The following is a 22,596-nucleotide window of genomic DNA, read 5'->3' on the forward strand; positions in this document are numbered from 1 at the left end:
GAGATGGAAAAGTTAGTTTATTGATAAAAGCAAAATGCGACAAAGTGCAATGGAAATAGAACATGTAGCTCCAGACAACAACTTTATGGTCATTTTGGCGGCTGTAGTTTGTGGTGCTGTGGAATTGTATTGCGTTACACAATATTTTGTCCACCACATTTATATGAATGAGGGTAGACTAAATATTAGAAACACATCTCAGTGTTTAACACCTGAATCAACACCTCTCTAAAACATTTTGAACAAAAACTGAACATTATAATTCATAAATGTAGGATTCATTTCAGGGCTGTTTATGATGTGTTAGACTGCGTTAGTTGTAGCCAGGTGTCTCTAATAAACTGGCAGCTAATCTATGTATTGTGACCAGTTCATGCTCATAATTAAAGGAGCAATTACTCAGGAAAACGTTTTCATTTTCTCATGGAAAAATTCTTAAAGTATCAAGTGAAATGTTCCCAAAAGGAGCACACTGCTTTTATCAACCAAATAAATGGTGAACCTTTTTGACATGCTGTTACCATTAGAAGTTGGACTGAATATTAACGTTGAACAGGTGATGTCAGTGTCTCCTCCAGAAACCAGTCTGAACCAGACTGAAGGGAGTTTATGAGTTCAGGAATAAACGACTCAGCTGACCACCGCAGTGATACATTAGATATCATTCTCATGCACATTTTTTTCATGTCTCTGTACACAGCTTGTGTCTAATTATGGAAGCATAATAGTGTTTGCTCTGCTGTTTTCCTTGTGTAATTAATCTTTTGGCTGTGTGTTGATCAAACCAAGACAGTCTCAGAAGCCTCAGTCATTTTTTAAAAACACATTTATTGTTGACAGCGTGAGCCCAAGATTACACAAATATTTTTCAGAGTTTCATCTACCATCATGGAAACACTATGAGCCACTGTAGAAACCTGGCTGAATGCAGGTACTATTTTCAAGTGGACAAACAAATACTGGTCATTAGACTTCACATGGTCCTACTCTTCTGTCCAGAACAGCTTTTAAAGAGACTACAGCTGCAGCTAAAGGAGTCCCACTTATATTTAATAAATACCATGATCACTTAAGACAAGTACTCGCTTACTGTATTGCAGAAGATGTCTTAAAAACAATGAGGAGGTAGCGTGTTGAGTGATTCCTCATGTTCGCATGGGGGTGACTTACAGTAGGGGTTGCTTGGCTACACCCTCTCTTGACAGTTCACCAGTGCTTGAGCTCGCCTTTCCAAGCAGACTGTGAAAGAATACGAGCAGGAGTTTTGTCAGTGACTGTAGCGCCCGCCGACACAGCCTAAACACTTCGCCTGCACGCTGCATATCCGAAGCGAACTACTGTTCTGCTTCAGCCGCGAACCGGGCACGTCGTGAGGGCGGGCTCGCCTGCCGTAGCTAAAAGGTCCCGCTTCGACTGGCTGCTCTCATTGCAGTCCAGTCTGCCGAGCGGAGCGGACTGACTGAGGGACAAGCCCCGTCTCCATTCAAGGATTTTACTAAGTACACTTCGTCCTACAGCAGAGGACCGACAGGAATCGCACCTCGCCTTCTGTGGACAATGTTTCTCTTGCAGTACACAGGTACATGTTTGAAGTTTAATCCCCTTCACACGGTCTCTTCTCTCGGATATGTTGACAGCGGAGATGTAATTTTTAATTATTTTTTTTTGTCCACACAACACACCGACTATCCGTACTTGTGTTGCAGCAGGCTACAGTGTATCACTGGACGTCAGTTACCGCACGAGTTATGTGGCGTTTTGCCACATTTTATCGCTCATCTCCACGTTGTTTGATACAAGTTATAACAGCAATGTAAGAGATTTTCTTGCTGTGTTTAGTCCGTAATTGTCGGGCGTTCACCAGCTGTTGAGACCGCATAAGAAGAGCTGCGCTGCCTCTCTCCAGTGTGGTAGGGTTGTTTTTTCGCACGTATCACCATTTGATGTGTAATGGTGTGCTATATGATGATAAATGATCAACAATAATTTCCTGTACTCATTTTACACTTGCTTATCAATATAATAGACACGAGCGGTCGCTGTTATCTTGACTGACACACGCCTACTGCCGCTGTTTATGGATGAAGTTTTCAGCATAGATTTAATCCACGCTGACGCCGGATCACTGCTATTGAAATGCATATTTTTCACATGCTATTCAATCCGGTTTTTTATTATATTTGGGCAGCATAATCGAGCTCGGTGAGTCACATTGTAGTCGATAGGCCTATCATGAAGGGGCTTGCGAGTTGTTTATAGATATAAGTTGTTTGGGTTCTTTGCTGCGACGTCCAACTATTAAGATTTCCGTGTCAGTCATTCCCGAATCGCCGCAACGCATAAATAGCTGGATTTAAATGGGACGTTTTCTCTAGGCTCTCAGGATCTAATTAAGCGGGGATGCTGTTTGAACTCTCGCATTAACCTGCTTACTCTGCTTTATTCTGGCACTCTGTTGAACCAGCTTACTCTGTTTATAGTCATGGTAAATTTATCTCAGATGTCCCACAGCTTTTTTGTTGTCTTTGTGCTCATAGCCTAATTGCTACTTTCTTTAGCTCATAAAAGCAGTGACTTGTCAAAAATTAGTCTCATGGCATTCATTTGCGCCTTGTCAACGCAGTGAATATACTGACTAAATAAAAATCAGCTGCAACCAGTTTGTTTTCTTATCCCCCATCTCATATCTTAGAACTTTACAAAACATTATATTCTTTATATACTTTTTATCATTTAGAAGCATACTTTGCAGTTGTCTCAGCAAAGTAAGGTTTAATTAATTTTGTAATTAAGCTTATTGTTAAACTAAAAGTTGTTCAGTGCTGTAGTTAGAATAATTTCACAGTGCATAATTAATCATTCAGGATTCAAAATATAGCATGTAGTCTGATAAAATATGTAGTTTAGGAAAAACATGGCCTTATAACTTGGAAAAAATGAGCTATTGCCCTTGTCCAGTGGATGAAAATGTGTTTCTTGCCCTTCTCTGATTGGAAGGGTTTCGTTTCTCTGTTACATTGTCATTTATCTTGCGCAGACAGAACGGATCAGTTCCCTTCTCCTCTATTTCCTTTCCTTCCAGGGGCACAAACATGCTTTGAATCAAAATGAGTGAATGGGGGTCGAGTGTCTCCCTATGACCACTGGGAGAGGAAAGGTCCATCAGGCGTTGTGACAGCCATTTACCTCCACATTGCACTAGTCCTCTCTGATCAATCGGCAGAGCATCTTTAGATTGCCTTTAATGGTGCGAGGGAGCGGGGCACTTAGATCTGTCGGAGAGGAGAGATTTAAAGGTTGTACATAGAGTGCTTGAGAAGGAGCTTAAATATTTCAGCTCTCTTTGGCACAGGATGGTAGTGCTGCAGAACAAATTAAGACTTTAAGAGAATACAGAGCAGACTATTCTACAATATCATGAGATTTGGACTCTCAAATTTTAATTGGTTGGTGCATGACAATTTGTGGTTACTAAGTGGGATTCTCATAGCAGTAGCTGCTCAGGGGGGAAAAAAACAAAAGTGATTAAGACAAAAGTAAACAACAAAGTGAAAGTCATTTCACAAATGCCAGATTTAGTGAAACCAGCTACCTGACTTAGTGGAAATGTATTTGTGAGGAAGACCCTAAGAATTGGCAGTGGGGGAATACATTATCACTGGAAACTGTCCTGTTTTTTTGGTCATTTAAAATACAGCCCAATACAGAATACTAACAGTTTGTCTCAGCACTTGAAAAGCATCAATTGCTGCGCTGACAAACACTGCATCGTGACTGTAAACCCCCCAAAAATAAAATCCAAATCTTGTGTTTATTTTGATTGAGACTAATGCCATATTGAACACATGATCGATATTTATTTTTTTCACATCTGCTTGACTAAATCAACATAATAATCAGTGCAGTACCTATTAATTTGGAAGTGAGCATCATACTCAAGGCTAAAAATAAAACATGCCCGCTCACCAGCAGTGATTATTTGAATAAAGCTGTAGTTATGCAGGACCAGGAAAAACTAACGTGCTAAGTGAATGCAGACCAGCTAATTTATTTCTCTTTGTGTTACAATGACAATCACACCTGAATCACACCTGAAAAGAAAAAGCAGTTGCTTCTGAAAGCTTCGGTTTCATCCATGCTTGTGACAAACTCCCAGAGCCATTCACTGACTCAGCCTGCCCATCAGTATTCTGTGCTGGTGCTGTCACCGGACTGCTCAAAGCTGAGCTGACAGACAGGTAGGAAGCTCTTTAGCTTACCGACGAGTCAAGTTTTCCACATGTAAAGCTTTGGCAGTGTGCTGGTGGTTGTCTGTTAGTTACACCAAGCTAGTCAGGGCATTCCTGCTCATACTGGCACCATTGATAAGGCAAACACAAAGGAGAAATGAGAGCTTGAAGAGACTCCATATCATCCCCTGTTTGGGAGAACTTTGGGGTGTTTTTTTCAGTAGACTATATCATCACTGAAGTATGAGTAGGGTACAGGACAGAAATTGTGTCCTCACATTGTTCAAGACTAGTCATGTTATGCCTTTGGAAATAGTTACATCAAATATTCTAACTCATTTGTAACATCACCTGAGTGTTTCTATGAACTGTATTTAGGCTAAAACAGACTGCGATGCAAGTCTCTCTCCTCCAGTGTTCAAGCAGTTTGTCGCTGCATTCAGATTCAGTCAAAGGAATATATTTCTTGCAGGTTTATGTACATTGACTGGCCACTACTGCAAACATACTTGTCAAAAGTCAAATACATAAATGTAAAAATGTACAGATTTTACATGTGATTCTAGCGTACTTGTACTTTTATTTTCACTTATTCTGAAGAGATCTCAACAGATTAATTTTTTTTTCCAGGGTAGATGCTAAGATACATAATGATACAGAATTACCCTACAGGATGATCAGTTAACCTGTTAATATTATTAATATTTCATTATTTGTGCAATCCAGTACATGTTTTCTTTCAGTTTAAAGTTGCTGCTTGTGGGTTGTGAATCCTCATGACATTGGTGACCAGTTGAGTCACTTATGGTGGTGTTTACTACTGAAATGAGGACTTGCCACATTTAGACTTCTGCACCAAATGGAAGCATTTTTTCTGCTGAAATGTCAATGCTTTCCCACAAAAGATGTTCCCGGATTCCCCTACTACAGTTCCATAGCCGGCACCACAGTTAGCCCTGAATATTCTTATATCCTTCTTCCTCTAAATGTAGTCATATTGTGTGGCTGATGAAGTTGTGATAAACCGAACTATGGCATTGATGATGACGGTGGATGATGGTGTTGAACATACCTGAAGACAGAGATTAAGGTATGGTGAACTAATAACTGTCATTCACAGACTTGAATCTTGTTTCTGTAGATATGTTTTGATGTTTTTACTGCAAAGATGTCAGGCTGTGCTGATAGGCAATACGTTTATTGTTTTTGTACTGTATCTGTGGATTGACAATTGATTGTTTGTATTAACCGATACAGCTACAATCCAATTGTGTCTGGTGATGAGTAAAATGCTAATGTGCTGGTGCTTTTTTTTCAAATTAACCTCTAAGAAAATTATGAAAAAGAAGCTTCATATTTCTCCTTTTACCACCACCCTTGTCTACTTTCAGGGGGAAAAAAGTTGCTTTAGAGACTGTTGGTGTGCTATGTTACAATCCATGTTAAGGGAAAAAGTCCTCAGTGATCCATATTCGTGGACAGCACTGGGAAAAACGCTGTTTTATCCTCAACTCTCCATCACGAAACAGCCATTCATTACAAAGCTCCCAGTGGGAAAGCAGTGTAGATGCGTCTTCACATCACTTTTTACAGGATGCTTGACTGCTTTTGTCAAGTTATTCTCCTTCATGTGGTGCAGTCACTCCAGCATACCATCTGTTGGGCTGATGTTTAAGACTGTGTAATAACTTGATTGTTTCATTGCCTCACCACTCATCCTAAATACCAGTGGCAGGCTAATGTAGGGTAATGATTGTTGTTCATTCCTGTGTCTAATGCTCACTTGTATGTGTCCTCCAGAAACCCCATTTGACTTGGTCTAATTGTTCAGCTTTTGAATTACAACAGCAGCGTTAAAGTGAGCCTAAAATCTGTTCAGGTTGAAGAAAAGTATATTAACTTTTGTGGAAGATCCCTGTGAGGATCAGCAGTGTTGGCAGCAGCAGTACAACCTGCCATCTGGTATTGAGTAGCTAAGAGAGCTTGGCAGCCTGAAGGCAACCAACTCAGGGGCTCCAACCATATCACTGACAGAGCTCCTCATTTCTAATCACATTCATGATAAGCAACCACGCAGGGAACTTTGAGTTAAGGACTCTACAACAGCATGTTCAGGAGCTACATGAAAGATGAAGTGAGCCATCAGCCTTATTCTGCATTTGCTGTATATGAGCAGAGTTGGAGACGGGATTGTGGCTGCAGTGCTGCTGTGTTAAACCCTGCTGACAGTCCCTTTTGAGCAGAGGAGAAAAGAGAAGCGGTTTGAAGAAGCTGGATTATGCTGTTCACCAGGGAGTTGCTGTACAACTTTTCTACATTTTCAGATCTACTCTTAAACATATAATAAACTTCAGTCTCCTACATTGGTCTCAACGTTCTGTATAATTTGTAGTCCCATGTGTGTTGGAGTAGGGTAAAACAAACATTGGAGGCACGTCTTCTACATTTGATGCTGAGTATTTGAAATATTTAACAAAGAGATCCTGTCCCTTTTTAAAAACAAGAATTTCTGTTTCCCGCTTAATGCTTATAAGCACCCATTTATCCCCCCCACACACACTTTACATTCAGTTGTAAACATTAATTCACTTTTATACCAGTTAATTATAGTGCCGTTCAAACTCAACATGGCATGTAACTCACCATAAGAAGATGCACTGTCAGTCAGTAAACCCGAGTTTACGTTCTCTATGCAAAGTTTTCTTCAGAATATAAAGCAAACTTTTCAATAACTAATTCTGGATCCACAAGTTACTGTTTCTTGGTCGAGTCTCTGAAATTACTTAATGGTTGCTCCAGTGATTTAACAAAGCGGATTTATTTGGGTGGAAAGCGACTGTAATGGTTATTTTGACAAACATCTTGTGTGTTATCATTAATATAATAAATATTTTAATGATGTCTCTGTTTGTAGATTAGGGCTGCAACTAAGAATTATTTTCACTATCGACTAATCTGCCAATGTTTAGTCAATAAAACATCGGAAAACAGTGAAAATGTCCGTCACAATATCCTAGAGCACAAGGTGATGTCAACAAGTTTCTTATTTTGCTTGACAAACAGTCCAAAACCAAAAAATATACAATTCACTATAATGTAAGACTAAGAAAAGCAGCAAATTCTCACATTTGAGAACCTCGAACAATCGAATGTTTGGTATTTTCGCTTGAAAAATTACTTAAACGATTGATTATCAAAATAGTTGCAGATTAATTTTCTCTTCAGTCAACTAATCTATTATCCGGCTAATCATTGCATGTCTATGGTAGATTATACTGGGTTCACAAGGCTGAAATTACTCACTAATATAATGTAGGTGTTTGTTTTTTCTTTTTGATGTGACCGATTTATGTTGATGCTAAATGTCAGACTCACTACTTGTTGTACTAACTCAGAGTGATTTTCCTGCAGTTTGGTCTTGAGCACATTTTGCCACGGATCCAAGAGGTCTGATTAGCAAAGTAGAACAGTATAACTCTTGGATGTGTGCCAAAATATATTTTATACCAAGCATCAAGTCCAGCTGCTTTTGACTTAGTTCTTGTAGATATTCTATGAGCTGGGTGACAGAATCTTTACAGACATACCGTCAGCCTTGACATTCATATTTGACTGATTGTTTAATTTAGTTCCATTCAGTTTTATTTATATAGCACCAATTCACAACAGAAGTTATCTCATTGCACTTTTCCTATAGAGCAGGTCTAGACTGTACTCTTTATAATATTATTTACAACTCAAAAATTAAAGAGCTACATCCCGGCTAACCTGCAGGTCTTGTGCTTATGTTTGTGTTTTAGTAATGAGGGAATCCACAGCTGTCACTTTTAATGTGCAGGACACAACTGTATCTCCTTTACTGTCCCACTTCAGTGCCCTGAAGGATGGAAGAGGACAACTCTCTGGGTTAAACAGTTATAGAAATATTGCTGGCAATGTGGGATTCTCGAGAGACTGAATGAACCTGAGTTTTTGTTTTTACGGTGGCATTTTTTCCCTTACCAGCAGTGCCAAGAGAAGCAATTGAAAGTAGCCCGACACGTGGCGTGATGGATCACCAGAGGGATGTAGGACACAACTCCTGTAGATGTCTCTGAAGTTACCTGTGTCCACTGCTGCTGCTGAGATTGTATTACAATAAATTTTCTGCCCTAGCACTGGATGATAAATTGAGCCACTAAATCTAACTTTTTTGTAGGAGTTGCATTGTGTATGGGTTTTGTTTTCTTCTTTAAATATCATAAGAATCGGCTATTGCATATACTGTGGATGTATTTGTGAGTATCATGAATTTATTTCAGGAAATTTTATGACATTTATTACACTTTTGCTGCTGTCCTATGAATATATGGCTGTTCAGGAGTTCACCTTCTCATTTGAAATATGTTCTTCAAAACATTAATATGTTGAACAGTTCAACTTGAGAAAATGGAGAAAGCTGAGACTGTGGTTCAGTGGTTTGGACAAGAGAACAGGGTTGTCCACAGAGATTGCTTGTCTGGAAAGCAGCCATCACTCTACTGTAATAGAGACTGAGAGCCCAGATTTATATGGCCCGTACTTTAAGAAGAAGGAATGGCTTAAGGGGGGTCGAAAAGGAGCATAAAAACAAAATGGTACCAGAATGGATGGACAGAACGTAACCATGAATGCGTTATTAATAGAGAAACAGAGGTTCTCTGTATGCTCTCTATTTTATGGGGGCATTTTGCCACTCAGTGAAAGGATGAAAGAAAGTGCTTTCATAGGTTAGTTGGTAGAATATGTCTGCAAGACTAATAAGTCCATATTCTGAACCATGTTTACGTGATAACTTTGCCCTCTGTCGAAAGGAATTTGGAAGAGTTGGGCTAACGCAGGAATTTTCCATTTGCAAGAAAGATTTTTTGTGGTGAATTTTGTTTGGGGTGGTTCTTGCCATTTTACATCAACAAACTCACACTTACAGATCCCTACTGTGCAGAACCTTTCATAGTGCAGGAGAAAAAAACCCCTATCTCAAATGTCATTGGAACTGCTCTGAAAGGTTTGGTGTTTGAGCTCAAAGGAAGCCCTGTACTTGCATGTTTACTGCACTGAGCCTGGCTCAAGTCAGACCCCCGCTGCTGGATAAATGCAAGGCTTTTTCTGCGCTCAGCACATCTTACTGGCCAATATTAGTTCAGTAGCTTTATTTTTTTGCCTCTTTCTGAGGAATTTGAGGTCAGCATTTATGGGAGGATGATACAACACCAGTGTAACATTTTAACCAGGGAATGGGGTGTAGTTTTCAGTCGGGTTCTTTAAATTATAGCTCTGTCTATTTTGGACCATCGGAATGCCAGTTGAGGTCAGCCTTTGGGTGAACTTAAAAGCTCTCCCAGTGACATTGTCGTGGCTGGTTGAATTGAGGACATCCACATGGATTGCTTAAGTTCAAAACCAGAGACTTTTCATGGTCTCTTATGGTGTTTGAAAAGAAATAAAAAGTAAAAAGAAATCTATATGCTCTATTAGTTAATCATTTGAGACAGTTTGTTGCTGAAATTACATTCTTACCATCTTTCACTCCTACTGTCCCCATAATAGTCCATATGAACATTGATTCCTTATTACAGTGTTAATTCAATTCATCCTGTTTAGTTTACAGTTTACCTCTATCAGTCTACACTAATGATTAACAGTGACTATTAAACGTCGACCTATTTCACAGTTTAGTGTTCCACAAGCACCGGGTGCCAGCCAGCCAACCTACCATGGACTACTTTTCAGATGGTTACTTTTAAAAAATAAAAAAAAGTTGTTTATTTTTATTGTGAACATCTGTCCTCATTGTGGATGCCTGAATCTGATAATTCAGTATACCATTAGTTTTCGATTTCTGTAAAAACACCACAACATTCTTGCTATTCATCAACCCATGTTTAGGAAAGCACCACTAGTAGTTGTGGCTGAAGATTAAAGATCAAATTACCATATCACCCCTAAGTCAAGTGTCAGTGAACTGTTGGGGGATAATGTGAAACAGGCACTTGGTGAGGGAAATGATGTGACGTGAAATGCCACTGCACCCGTTTGGCTGTTCTTTCGGTTTGCATGCTTCACATGAAGAGTTTTAGCAAACATTGGAAAACTGTGAGGAAGTGGAGTGCACTTTAAGCACATCTCACACAAAATGTACACACAGTACAAGAGCAACTAGCCCTGTTTTATTTTGGCTATCCAGGTGTGATTGAGAGATTGGCAAAGTAGAGCTTTTCTCAACATTCCCCTGTAATCCCGCAGGGCGCCTCCTAAATCTCTTTAGCTCAGCAGGCTGCAATGCCAGGTCGCATTCACAATGAATAGCAGCCTAGTTTTTGTTTTGAGTTCGTATGTGTGATCGGCCTGTTAGCCATCATAACTACCTATGTTTTGAGAACAAGGCATAAGGATCTTTATTGCAGTTTTATTGTAGTTATACAAAAAGTGCAGAGACTGGATCGTCCTGGTGACCAGATGCTTTGGTTTAAGATGCTGAACATGTAAACACAATGTCTCTGGTTCGAGTCTGTGCAGGGACCTTTTGCGTGTCATTCATCTCTCTCTCCCCTTATTTCCTGTCTCTTCTATAAACTATCCAAAATAGGTAAATTCTTGAAGTATAGCCCCAAAGGTACATGGTTTTTAATGCAATACTGATATATTTAAAAAATCCAGTTATGACATATCAGCAGATTATCTTTTTTTTTATTAACTCGTAACATAAGCTTCCTTTTTTTATTTATTTATTTTTTAAAGAAATGTGACCACAGTATGTGCTGAGCAGGGCATTTCACAATTGAAAAATAAACTTGCCACTGCTCTCTGGGGGACAAACTATACGATGGCGAAACTGCTTCAAAATGATCTCAGACATATCTTTGGCATATATCTGGCATATATATCGGCCTGGTCCAATGGAGTTATGTTACCGCATCTCAAAAATAAATGAGCAATGTAACTGTCCCCAAGATCAGTGCCCAGTAATCCATGCCCCCAGCTCCTTGCCCTGCTTAATTTTTCAACACTCTGCCAGCAAGTCATCTCCATCAGTATAGGTCTATACATCTTTAAATGCTCTTTGACCTCTCTGTTTGCCAGCAAACTAAATTTTTGTTTTCTGCTCCCCACAGCCCATCCACCTTCCTGTACTACTATACATCAAGATGGTTATTTGGATGATCTGTCCTAGATGCTGAATGTCGTTCCTTGTGGAGGTTGTGGCCTTAAGGGCATATGCTGACAACAGCTGACTTAACATCATGGCACTGAACACAGCCATTACAGACAGGGAGGTAATTGGATTCACAAATCAGCCATGGCTCCGGGTTTATAGTGGCACTGGGCTTTATGGGTCATATTTCAGAGACCGGTGGGCAGTTTGTCATTGAGGGGACTCGGTGGTGATGAGAAACTGGTGCAGGAGGGAGAGTCAGAGGAGCATCTGAACTCTCGGTTTGCCTCAGAGAAACTGGTGGAGAGAAAATACAAAGATAAAGAGTGGATCCTGAGACCTGTATGTCCCAAACAAGGTCTTGTCAAATATTATTGCTCTTAGGTGAAATGGACTGAGATACTAGCATTGCTTTTTTCTTTTTTTTTGGTGGTAATTGTCCTTTTCACTGTCTTGACCTTGCCGTCTTATAACCATTTTCTTTCAGTTTATCTTGTTCCCTTTTTGTGCTTTATATGGAACTTGCCTCTAAACCACTTATTCTATACACATCTATTTCTTCCTGTTTAGTTTTCTTCCATGTAGACAAATAAAATGTCTCCTGAGTCACAGAGAGGTCGATGATAAAGTGTGTATGTTTGTGAGACTAGGTGGGAGGAAAAGCTGAGGAGAATCTTCTTCCTGTCCTAGAGCTGAAACATACTGCAGGTTCTCAGTCATGCTTTCTGTCCCAACAGAAGTCAGGGAGGTAGATCGATATAAAGATTAATTATCGTGTCCAAGTCGACGGCTGCACCAACAACCTGCATTTTTCAGGCCTCTAGTGAGTGTCCAAATGCTTCCCTTTCTGACGAGCGTTGAGCTTTAGCTTGTTAGTGTGGTCTCTGGACCGAAGCTGTGCTTACAGAAAATTGGACCAGGATCCAGGGGTAACACGCTGAGGCTCAGTGCAGCTCAGCTCAGCACCACCAACAAGCAAACCAGGGGTCCCATAGCGTTTTCTGGGCTTAATAGAACCTCCTGGGTTTTAGGTTTTTAGTTAACTGTTCTCTGAGGTATCAGAAGTGGAACGGTACCCTAGGTTGTAGTGGAATGATATCTGTTTCCTTGGTTTGATCTGCTTTGGATCAGTTATAATAGTCTTTTTTAACTAACATCTCCAGGCCGGGATGATTTGTAGTCCAATGTATGAGCTATAAATACTTCAAATTTCAATGAATCCTCATTTATACTGCATTGTATTCTTTTAGTCTGCTTGTCTACATGAGGATTATTTAGTAGGTTTGTGCTTCAATAGAAACACATTGATATACTGTGTCTTGAAATGTCCAACATGTCATGCCAGTAAATCATCAGCATGTGTTCTGGTGCAGGCCTGAATCGCCTGAGCAGGGAAAATTGGCCAACAGTAGAATGATAAATTCCCCTCCTGAAGGCCACTGGAGCTTTTGATGTTTTCTAACGGTGAAGATGTGTTGAAATTATTAGATGAACTTGAATCCGTTACAGTCAGATGTCAGAGGTGATTATATCACTCTAAACAAACTAAACTGGACTGAGAAAAAAGATGACATAAAGGTTGTCAAGTGGCATGTATCTCTCAACTCACTCCATCCAAAAAGATTTTTATATAAAAATCTATTTAAATGCCTGTGTTCTTTCAAAACAATAGTCATTGTTCCACCATATCCATAATGTCCACATATTGTTTAGTAGATTGCAACCAAATGTTTTTCTTTATTTTAGTGACCGGATATGCCAATATTAAGCTCTGTTTGTTGTAATTCACATCTGTGCAGATAAAGGGCTATGGGCTTGTATTTATTTTAACAATTCCTCCATTTAATAACTGACCTTATTAGAGTCATCTTGAAAGAGATAATCACTGAAAATATGCTTATTATAATTTAATATTTTCCCAGAGTTTAAAAGATTGACCATGACAATATGCGTAAATAGAAAAGGGCTGAGAAAAATGGCTTTGGCTTTGATTTGATACAGAAACTCACTTTATCTAGAGCACCCACAAAGTACATGTTTGATTTAGGGTCAGTGGAGCAGCTAAATGTTGTGCAGGAGAGCCAGTCAATAATTAGGGTCTTTGATTCGCTAGTCTCTCATTTCACTCTAATCTTGATTGGACTATTCAAAAATGTAAAATAATGATAGCACTTTTGCACTGCAAAAACTCATCAGGGAAATGATGCAGTCGAAAAACCTTTGCACGGACAGTGTCTGTGATCAGGACTTTAATATGTTGGGTACTAAAAATCTCTTTCTTGATGGCGACAAATGTCAACTTTGATGTTAACATCGGTGTCGAAGGGGAGTTTGACTCATTTTGAGAATTTGACATTGTGCTGTGGTTGTTTCCCTTTTGCAGAGCATCATGCTAGTTACACTCTCTTGCACAGAAACAGAAAACATTGGGTCTTTGCTGGAACTTTGAGGCACAGCACTCATCTTTACTTGACAGTTCACACACAATATCATTTTCAAATCACCGTTGGAATGAAACTGTCAGCACCAACAACTGGGAGAACAATTTGTGATTTTTTATGTGTGTGTGTGTGTGTGTGTGTGTGTGTGTGTGCACTTGGATGCTGTGTTTGTGTCTTTACTGTGTCTTTATGGAAATGTGTGCTGTTGGGATTGAGAGAACTCCACATCAGTCTCCTCTGCTTCTGTCAAATGTGAATTTACTTGGGCTTTCAGAGTTTTAATTTCTGATTCATAGCAAGGAAGTAATTATTGTCTTTATATGTATGATTGTGGCTAAGGATTATTTTCGTTACAGCTAGTTAGCAAATGGTGAAAGATGCCCATTACAATTTCTTGAGGGCTAAAGTGACATCTTCAAATCGCTTGTTTTGTCTGACTGACTGTTCAAACCACAAAGATATTCATTTTACTGTCATACACGACAAAAACCCCAGAACATACTCACATTTGAGAAGCTGGAATCAGAAAATGTTTGGTATTTTTGCTCAGTAAATTACTAAAATTATTATTTGATATCATCAGCTCCAATCTTTATTCATATTGCGCTTATTAAAAGCTTACAGAGTGGTTTACTGTTCAGATAAAATCCAAAGGACAGGTGAAAAAATTTTGATGAATTATAATAATGAATAATAATAATTCATACATATTTATCTTAGCACAGATTTTAAGACCTTTTAGATTATCTGTTTATTCTGCTTTTTTACTCTGTATCTTCAGTTCTCAGGCTCTAACTTCAGCTGTTCTAAGAATGAGGAACCTGCTAAGAACCAGACTGCAGCTGAGAAGGTTGTTACAGTCCCCAGTCTGTCTGATGTGTGATGGATGGATGGCATGAGGAGAGACAGTAGAGGGAAAAGAAAGAACAGAGGTTTGGAGCCAGGCTCAGCCAGATCATAGCCTGCGGAGCTATCCTTTTGCATGATCTATGGGGCTTCATTTGTTTGTGCTGTTTTGATAATTAAACAGGGGAGGCCCACTCAGTGGAGTCTGGCTGTTGGCTTAGTTTCTCTCCCCTAATCTTCCCATAAGACCAGATAATTAATGGTAGAATGGCATGAGAGCCCACAGTCCTTCTGTTAATGGAAGGGATTCATCTTGTTTACTCAACTTACTCCTTGTTTCCTTACTCAGAGCTTGGCCAGGGTGACATCGCTGTGGTGGTCAAAGATACTGAGATTTGGGATCCGTCCAGATGTCTAATGGCAGATGATATCATGACCTGGAAGTCCTGGAGCAGATGTGAATATTCTCAGCTAGGATTTATCCCTCACCCTAATTGTCTGACTTTATCATCATTATTTGTTTTTGCCACTTATTAAATGAATTAAGAAAGTGCTAAAAGTTCAAGCATTAGAATCCCACTTTGTCACCAAATCATCCATCTCAGTTTATGCAAGAAGTACTTCTAAATATTTTTATTTTGAAATTTTCTTTTACTGTGAATGTTGTCTACATGAAAACACCAAAACTACAGACCTCACTAACCTGTCTGTGGCACTCAGGCCCAAGCCCATTGGTTCCTACTGAATATGTAAATCTTTAAAAACGGATCACAAATAACTTTGATTTTCAAAAACAGACTAAAACCTGTCCTGAAACAGCTTTTCATGGGATTTGTTGACATCACAAAAAATATAGGATATCACCAAACAAACCTGTACCTGTAAACCTAAGTCTGTATAAACTGTAGACTGCCATATGATTTAGCTTAGTACTGTTCCCTCTGACTGTCGACATTAATACATTTGATATGTATTCATTCCCATGTTATTGACAAGTGTCAGACTAAATGTGGCTTGTCACATACAGTAGTTGGACATGTAGCCTGCAGGTAAACAGAGACATATACCCATGGTAGAACTGATTCTGTGGGCAGCTAGCTGCTCAAATGTCCCCCGAAGCAATATTTTGACAAAGGCTTTTGAAGAGCTGAGCTGTCAGCGTCAGCTTCCTGACCAGACCCTCATTAGCCATCACCACCACCAAGAGAACAGGCGAGATGGAGACACCTCCTCAGCAGCACTCAAGAGAAAATGGCTTTTTAACGGCAAATTAATTTTGGAATAAGAGATCCATTGGGTGAGAACAAGGTAGGGAGTGCATTTAGTATTGTCTGGTGAAGTGGGTTTCTCTGTATGAGTGACATGCCACACACATTCTCATTAATGTGGATCCTAGGGAGAACTTAATCCCCAGGAGCTGCTTAAAAGTAAACAGCAGTGTGGGGATGAGAGATATTCCCATGGTAAACTAGTTGTTTAGGGTTGTGTTTAATTGTCTTTGTACACCAAGCTTTGTACATGTTGCCTGCTGCTGAAGTCTCCCGCCAAGGCCCTTGAGTCTTTGTAACAGAGAGGCTATGGTACTAGGACAATTAACGTGCAGACACAAACATAAGCAACTGCCCAGATAGCTGGCTCCAAAACAGTGATTGACTTATGAGTGATTTCTAAACGGGGGACTCTTGAGTGCTTAGAGATCTCGAGGGCACTTTGCTCTGGTTGGTGCTGTTTAGGGCACATTCCTGTTTTCTGTTGTTATTTACAAAAGTATAAAGGGATAAAAACATCTGTAAAGTTGTAAAGGACTTCTGTTCCAATTCTCAACCTGAATCCCAATATTCGAATGTGGGGAGGTCATGAAAATCTAACATTTTCACTTGAGCTCACCCCCATTGGTTCTTTGGCTTGAAATGAGTCATGGCTTGAGGAGGTAAGATCTTAGAATGTAATATTTACCTTATAGATGGGCATGGTCTGAAGTTGACTACATGTACAAATGTGGTATTCTTTTGGCCAGTATTGAGCGTATTTGAAAAAGGAAGAAAGGGACAAAATCAGTTTCAAATGGCTTTGATCCAGGTCAAATACCCAGCTATATTTCCCTCTCCCAACACGCATTGGGTGAGCTATAGCAGTTTGCTGCCTCCTACCGCACACCCTACGGTACAATTGCAATTTGATGCCATAGTTTATAACAGTCAGAAAATGGCACAAAGGGTGCTAGTGCAGTAAAATTCCATAATTCAGTTTCTAATTCATTTGCATTGACAATCATAACTCCTCTGGAGCCGGTCCAGAGTAACGCAGCAAAGAATGAACATCTTGTTAAATTTTAGAGGGCGTCCTCTTTCCCACCGAAGCCCTTAGAAACATATTTCAGCAGTATATCAGATGGAAATCTTTGAATTATCTTTTTTATTTTCCTTTAAGATGTATTGGGTTGTGTGTCAAAAGAGTTAGTAGTTGTGTCAGCAGTTTTTTTTAAATCATCAGATGCCATTTACATATGTCTAGAGGTTCTCTTGCAAGGGAATAAAAACAGAGCAGCTTGTACTTTTATATTTGAACATCTCCATGAGTTTACAGCATATCATGCATGGATGATAAATCTTACTTTCCAAATCTTTTCACCATCCACATTCTGGAGATGAAGTGGCATCATGACAGTCGCTATCATTCATTAGTGATCTTACCATGGTCCTCTGAGGTTTTCAGACCAATGGTATGGAACTGGGTCTTGTAGTACTGACAGGTTTAGGGTTCTGCTGTGGTCCATCATCCAGAAATAGCACAAGCTGTTTGCTGGCTGCACTGGGACTGGATAGTTACCAGAGGGCTTTAAGGTATTTAGAGGTCTGACCATGTTGGAATTTCAGTAAGGCCTGTCCTATATAATGAAAAGTCTTTGCTAATCTGTCTATAATTTTTCCACAAATCAATAGTGCATCAGTAGATTACTTTGGCTATCCCTTAAAATCCATTTGTAGTATTCAGTCTTGACATCCAGATCCTGCCTTCCATTAGTTTTAGACTGTTGCACCTGTTTGACATGCCTGAAGTAATTTAATTTTCTAGATTGAGGTTAAGAAATACTAATATTGGAATTTTCTAGTTTGTTTCTTGTCTACCTGTTTAAGTACCCTGTATATGGACTAAAGAATATGGGCCCTAAGTATTTCTTTAAATTCATTCCAATAAAATGTACATATCTGTCACACCTGGAGCCTTGGCCTGTCTAAAGATGCAGTTGGTGGGGTGAGATATAATGGTGTATAAGTATGACAGTTTGTGGCACTGTCTCCTTTACCTTTGGTATACTAGAAAGCTATATATAAATACTGTACTATATACTGATGTTGATGTTATTCCTGTGCTAGTTTAAAGTGCTAGACATCCCGGTATTCTAAAGAGAATTCACAGATTTGGTGCTCAATCCCCACCTAGCACTTACCCCAGAGTTTACCTTCTCCAAACAACCTAAGTATTACTTATGTCTAGTGATGGCATTTTTCTTTCTGTTCATTAATTTTCTAAAATGTTCCCATTTAAAACATAGCCAGAAGTGAAAAATAAGAAGATAGGAAAAAGGGGGTAATGAAATGTGCCACATGCTAGCGTATTTGAACCAGGATGCTTTGTGATTCACACTTTAACATCAAGACCGTAGAAAGGAACCCAGACCCGTCCAGATGGAAATAGTATTGCAAGGCAGCACTAGTAATGTAATTGAATAATGTTACATTGTACATTGGTGATATTAATGAATGATCCTGATTGATGTATTGTTTTATTCCTCCCATAAACTACTGATTGAGCATTATCATTGCTGCCAGATACCAGAATGCATTTTTGTGTCAATTATGTATAATTCAAGAATTACAAGAACATCAGCCATAAGAGTTTTTTGAATAAGAGTAGAGGGTATACAGTGTGCCTGGCAACTGCTTCTCCTGTTAGTTAGATAAGTGCTCTATTGATTGAGAAGGAGATAGAAATTGATTGAGAAGGAGACTGAAATCACTGAATCACTCCAGTTTAAATTATGTTGCTACTCTTTTATTTTCAATGATAATGCATTCTGCACAGGGCAAGTATTATTATTCTGTGGCAACCCAGCAAGGCTAACTTTGCCAAAAACAAACAAAATGGTGCACACTAACTAGTGACAAGACTGATATTCTGTTTTTTACAGGTGAGTATCTAGGGTCAGAGAAATGCATCACATTTTTACAGTAGTCTACTGATATATATTGGTGTTGCGTTGGTGTAGCAAATGCAATGCTTGTTTTGAGAATTCTGCCATTAACGTATGATATGCTCGTGTTCTGGTGGGGAACTTACAATTGGAGACTTGAGAGAAAGCTGCCAAACGGCAGCCTAATTTAAAACACTCGCCTCCACCTTGCCACAGTTCTTGAGCAAGTGAATAAAAGTTTTTTTTCTTCACCATCCCATGTGTTTTTTCTATTCACAAAGTTATTTTCCATTAATCCAATCAAACTCAAACTCAAATAAAATTGTTCAGTACAAGCTATACAGTAGCTGTAGATATAACATAAAATCAAATCAAGGAAGTGCTGCACTGTTAAGCTTGCTTCAGATACTACAAAGCTTGCTCCAACCATTGCATTTGTCCAACGCCTTAGATCTCTTAATGGATATATGCTTCAAATGGAAGTAGGAAGTAGGAACTCTTTATTCATTATGTTGGTTGAATGGCCTCTGCTGGGCTTGGTTGCCTCATCTCCAGCTGGAGTGTCATCTATGAACTGGCTAATTGCCTTTGTCCTGTTCCTTCCATGACCAGGCCATTTACTGTCTGGAAAGGTCATTTCCTGTACTATTTCTGTAGTATCCATCAGGGAGACTCGGCCACAGCACAGAGAAATACTGTAGATGATATTGCAGTATTATTATTTGGTTTATTTGTCAAATTATTGAAGCTAATCCCCTGAGAGATAGCATGGAATGTGCAAACAGCTGGGAATGTATAACTGATTTCAACGAGGCCAGCAGATGGTTATCGGAGCACTTAAAGCTGCCATGCCACATTTGTGCCACACAGCTCCTGCACTAGGTCAGAATCAGAAGAGAAACTGAAAATTAGCAGAGGAAGTACTCAATGTGGAACTGAAGTTTGGAAACTAAAGGAGCAGGGACACCTACTTAATCTTCATACTTTTTCATTGGCTTAATTGTCCATAGCTGCTGTCAGAGCAAACTGTGAGACTGACTCAACATATGACACGAATGCAGAGTGGACATATTATTGTTCACCCTCCAGTTTTGACCCACTGCTAAATAGCTGACAGGACATGAGATGACTGTGTACTAAGTGCAACTGAATCCAAGTAGCCTGTCCTTTTGGCAATGAACATTTAAGTAGCAGATTTTTTCTCAAAGCTGAGACTCTGCCTTTCTGTTAGCTGTTTTGTTTGTAATTATTTTGGATCCATTAGAGGCATAGACATAAATGGCAGGAAATATAGGATTTGACATTTGACAAAGTGCAAGGAAGCAGAGGTAGTTAAAACACAAACGAACAGATAGCTTGGTTTATTCGCAGCCAGTTTTTAGAACAACCACTCTAAGATTTATATTTCAAAAAGATGTTTTGGCTTCTACACAAAGACACCAGAGTCACAAAATGTTTTCTATTCTGGTGCTTGTTGGCACGGGAGATAAGCAGGAAGAAGACAGATTTGACAATGTGAAGCTGTGATTGAACATCAGTGGGTAGACGGGAAGACAGTTTCTTGAGTAGCAGCCTGCAGATCAAGAGTCTGTAATGACAGTATCTGAACTTGATTTTTCTAACTAATGATATTAATAGGGTATGTGCAGTCACTTATAAATAAGCAGCTCTCTCTGAACACAGTTTGCAAGGTATATGTTAGGGCTGCAACTAACCTTTTGTTTTATTTTGATTCTTTTTTTTGAGTAATCAATTTATCATATTGTCTAGAACGTGTCAGAAAATAGTGGAAAATGCCCATCACAATTTTCCTTTCCAGAGCCCAAGGTGACATCTTCAAATAGCTTATTTTGTCTTTGTGTTTTCGTAAAATAAATTAAACATTACTGATGTGTATTCATCAATATATCTTACCAACAAATATGAGAAATATAGTATGCACTCCCCTCTTAAATCAGTTGACATTAGCCTCATGTTTTACCTGTAAGACCCACATTTTAATGCCTTTGTTCATCATCTGTGATGTGAAAACATCAGATTTCCACATAGCCAGAGAAAGTAAAAGTGTGTGTCCTGGTCATAGTTCAGTTATGAAATCCTAGTGCACCACAGAGCGTCTCTCCTGCCTGGCTGCTGACAGCGCTGTCAGCCAAACACTCTGTCACACTGGATGGCAGTAGAGGAAGTTGTACCGGCGTCCGGTCCAAAGGTAGTAGCCTACTTAATTGACAGTCAGCACCGGAGCTGAGTGCTTCAGAGCAGTCAACAGACATGTTTCCATTACCCTTCTATACTTTCATCACGCTTCGTTTTGTGGTGAGGTCATTTTGAGACAAGATTCGGTTTGTAAAGTCTACAGCCTGCATTGCTCTGTATACAATGACGCAGCAGAAAAAAAGAATTGCAGTCGTTTCACTGACAAAATGCGAGTCGATTCTCAACTGATGACTCAAATCATCAACTTTTAGAGGGCAGCCCTACTAATAATTTAATTTCATAAAAAGTTATATTGATATATTGTGGATGCTGTCTCACATTTAGCATTATTCTGTCCAGCTGACATGATGCACATACTAAACTAAAAAATCACCACTATGTAGACTTTTTCTCCATTTTGAAATTGAGTATTGTCAAAGTACAAGCCAATAAAGTTTCGGTTTTGGATAACTTAATTTGCTGATTGAAGTATTTTGAAACACTGTTGGCAGTAATCCCGCCACTACAGATCCGTCAACTGTCTTACTTTAAAACATTTTGATGCATGATGTACATCTTCTCTGACAACACTAGTTATCGGCCTTCTCTGTGTGCTGTTGTCATTTGACTTAGTATTCAGAATATGATTCATTACTATTCTTCCTACAGTGGCATAGTTTGCTCATGAAGTTTGCACCAGGGGTCACATTAAAAGGATGATTCACTTTACCCTTTGTCACTGTTTCTCTCTTTAAATGAGTCCGAGCTTAGCTTTAGCATGCATCAGTGGAAACCCAAGGCATTTGAATAAATCAAATAAATCTTTGTGTTCCTAAGTGGGTGTTTACTTGACTGAGTGTGACCTGTTGTGACCCCAACTGCTCCCAGCCTCCCTGAAGTAAAACAAAGATGTTTGCGCTCTTGTGCCCCTCTTTGGCTATTTGTTTTATTTATGCCTTAAATTTTAGTGTGGCAGCTTTTGGAATAGATATTTCCTGACTTGCTCCCTGGTCATTACAGGAAGAAGTTTCTTTTGCTTCACTGAATAATTCCTTCTGGCACACTAAAACCCTCTTTGCCCCAAACACATTCCCTCCCATTTTCCAGTGACAAAACAACAAGAGACTTCAGACAGTGAGTGCTGACATTTTCTGCTACAGGGTCCATTAGCACTCTCATGTGTGACTAAATATTGTTTTGTTTTTTTTTGCACTCACAGCTCCAAATGTTAGCATGTCTGTATTTAGTGAGGGGATAAAGGGACAAATGTCTTTATGGAACACTTAGATCTTAAATGTGGCCATGGCTTTGTTATGTTATTTACAAGAATTGTTGTGTCTTGAATTGTTGATTTTGAAGACATAAGTGTTGCCAAGAATGGTGAAAGAAACATTAATCATTAATTTGATTCTCTTTTAAACATTAAAGAGGTGTTCCACTGATTCTATGCGTGAAGACCTGTACGCATCATGATGATAATTATGGTGATTTATCTCATCTGGACCTTGAGACTTG

At 39.2% G+C, this 22,596-nt stretch overlaps 1 protein-coding gene and 1 long non-coding RNA gene across 8 annotated transcripts in view; one reads left to right on the forward strand and one right to left on the reverse strand.

Moving 5' to 3' along the window:
- Positions 1 to 22,596, reverse strand: part of LOC122880460 — a 110,188-nt gene that overhangs the window by 59,255 nt on the left and 28,337 nt on the right. The gene's annotated exons all lie outside the window — the stretch shown is intronic.
- Positions 1 to 22,596, forward strand: part of enox2 (ecto-NOX disulfide-thiol exchanger 2) — a 168,463-nt gene that overhangs the window by 44,947 nt on the left and 100,920 nt on the right. The window contains exons 1-2 of one of the 6 annotated variants that reach the window (XM_044205610.1): positions 1,269 to 1,579; positions 15,040 to 15,147. The exons of 4 other annotated variants lie outside the window; for them this stretch is intronic. Coding sequence is in view for 1 of the 2 variants with exons in the window: in XM_044205608.1 (XP_044061543.1) it covers positions 1,558 to 1,579 (22 nt within the window). In the remaining variant the exon portion in view is untranslated. Of the gene's footprint in view, positions 1 to 1,268; positions 1,580 to 15,039; positions 15,148 to 22,596 lie in introns of those variants that run through there. One more of the 6 variants, XM_044205608.1, reaches the window with a different exon arrangement.

This window comes from Siniperca chuatsi, linkage group LG8 (genome assembly GCF_020085105.1).
Source record: "Siniperca chuatsi isolate FFG_IHB_CAS linkage group LG8, ASM2008510v1, whole genome shotgun sequence".
Taxonomy (NCBI): domain Eukaryota; kingdom Metazoa; phylum Chordata; class Actinopteri; order Centrarchiformes; family Sinipercidae; genus Siniperca; species Siniperca chuatsi.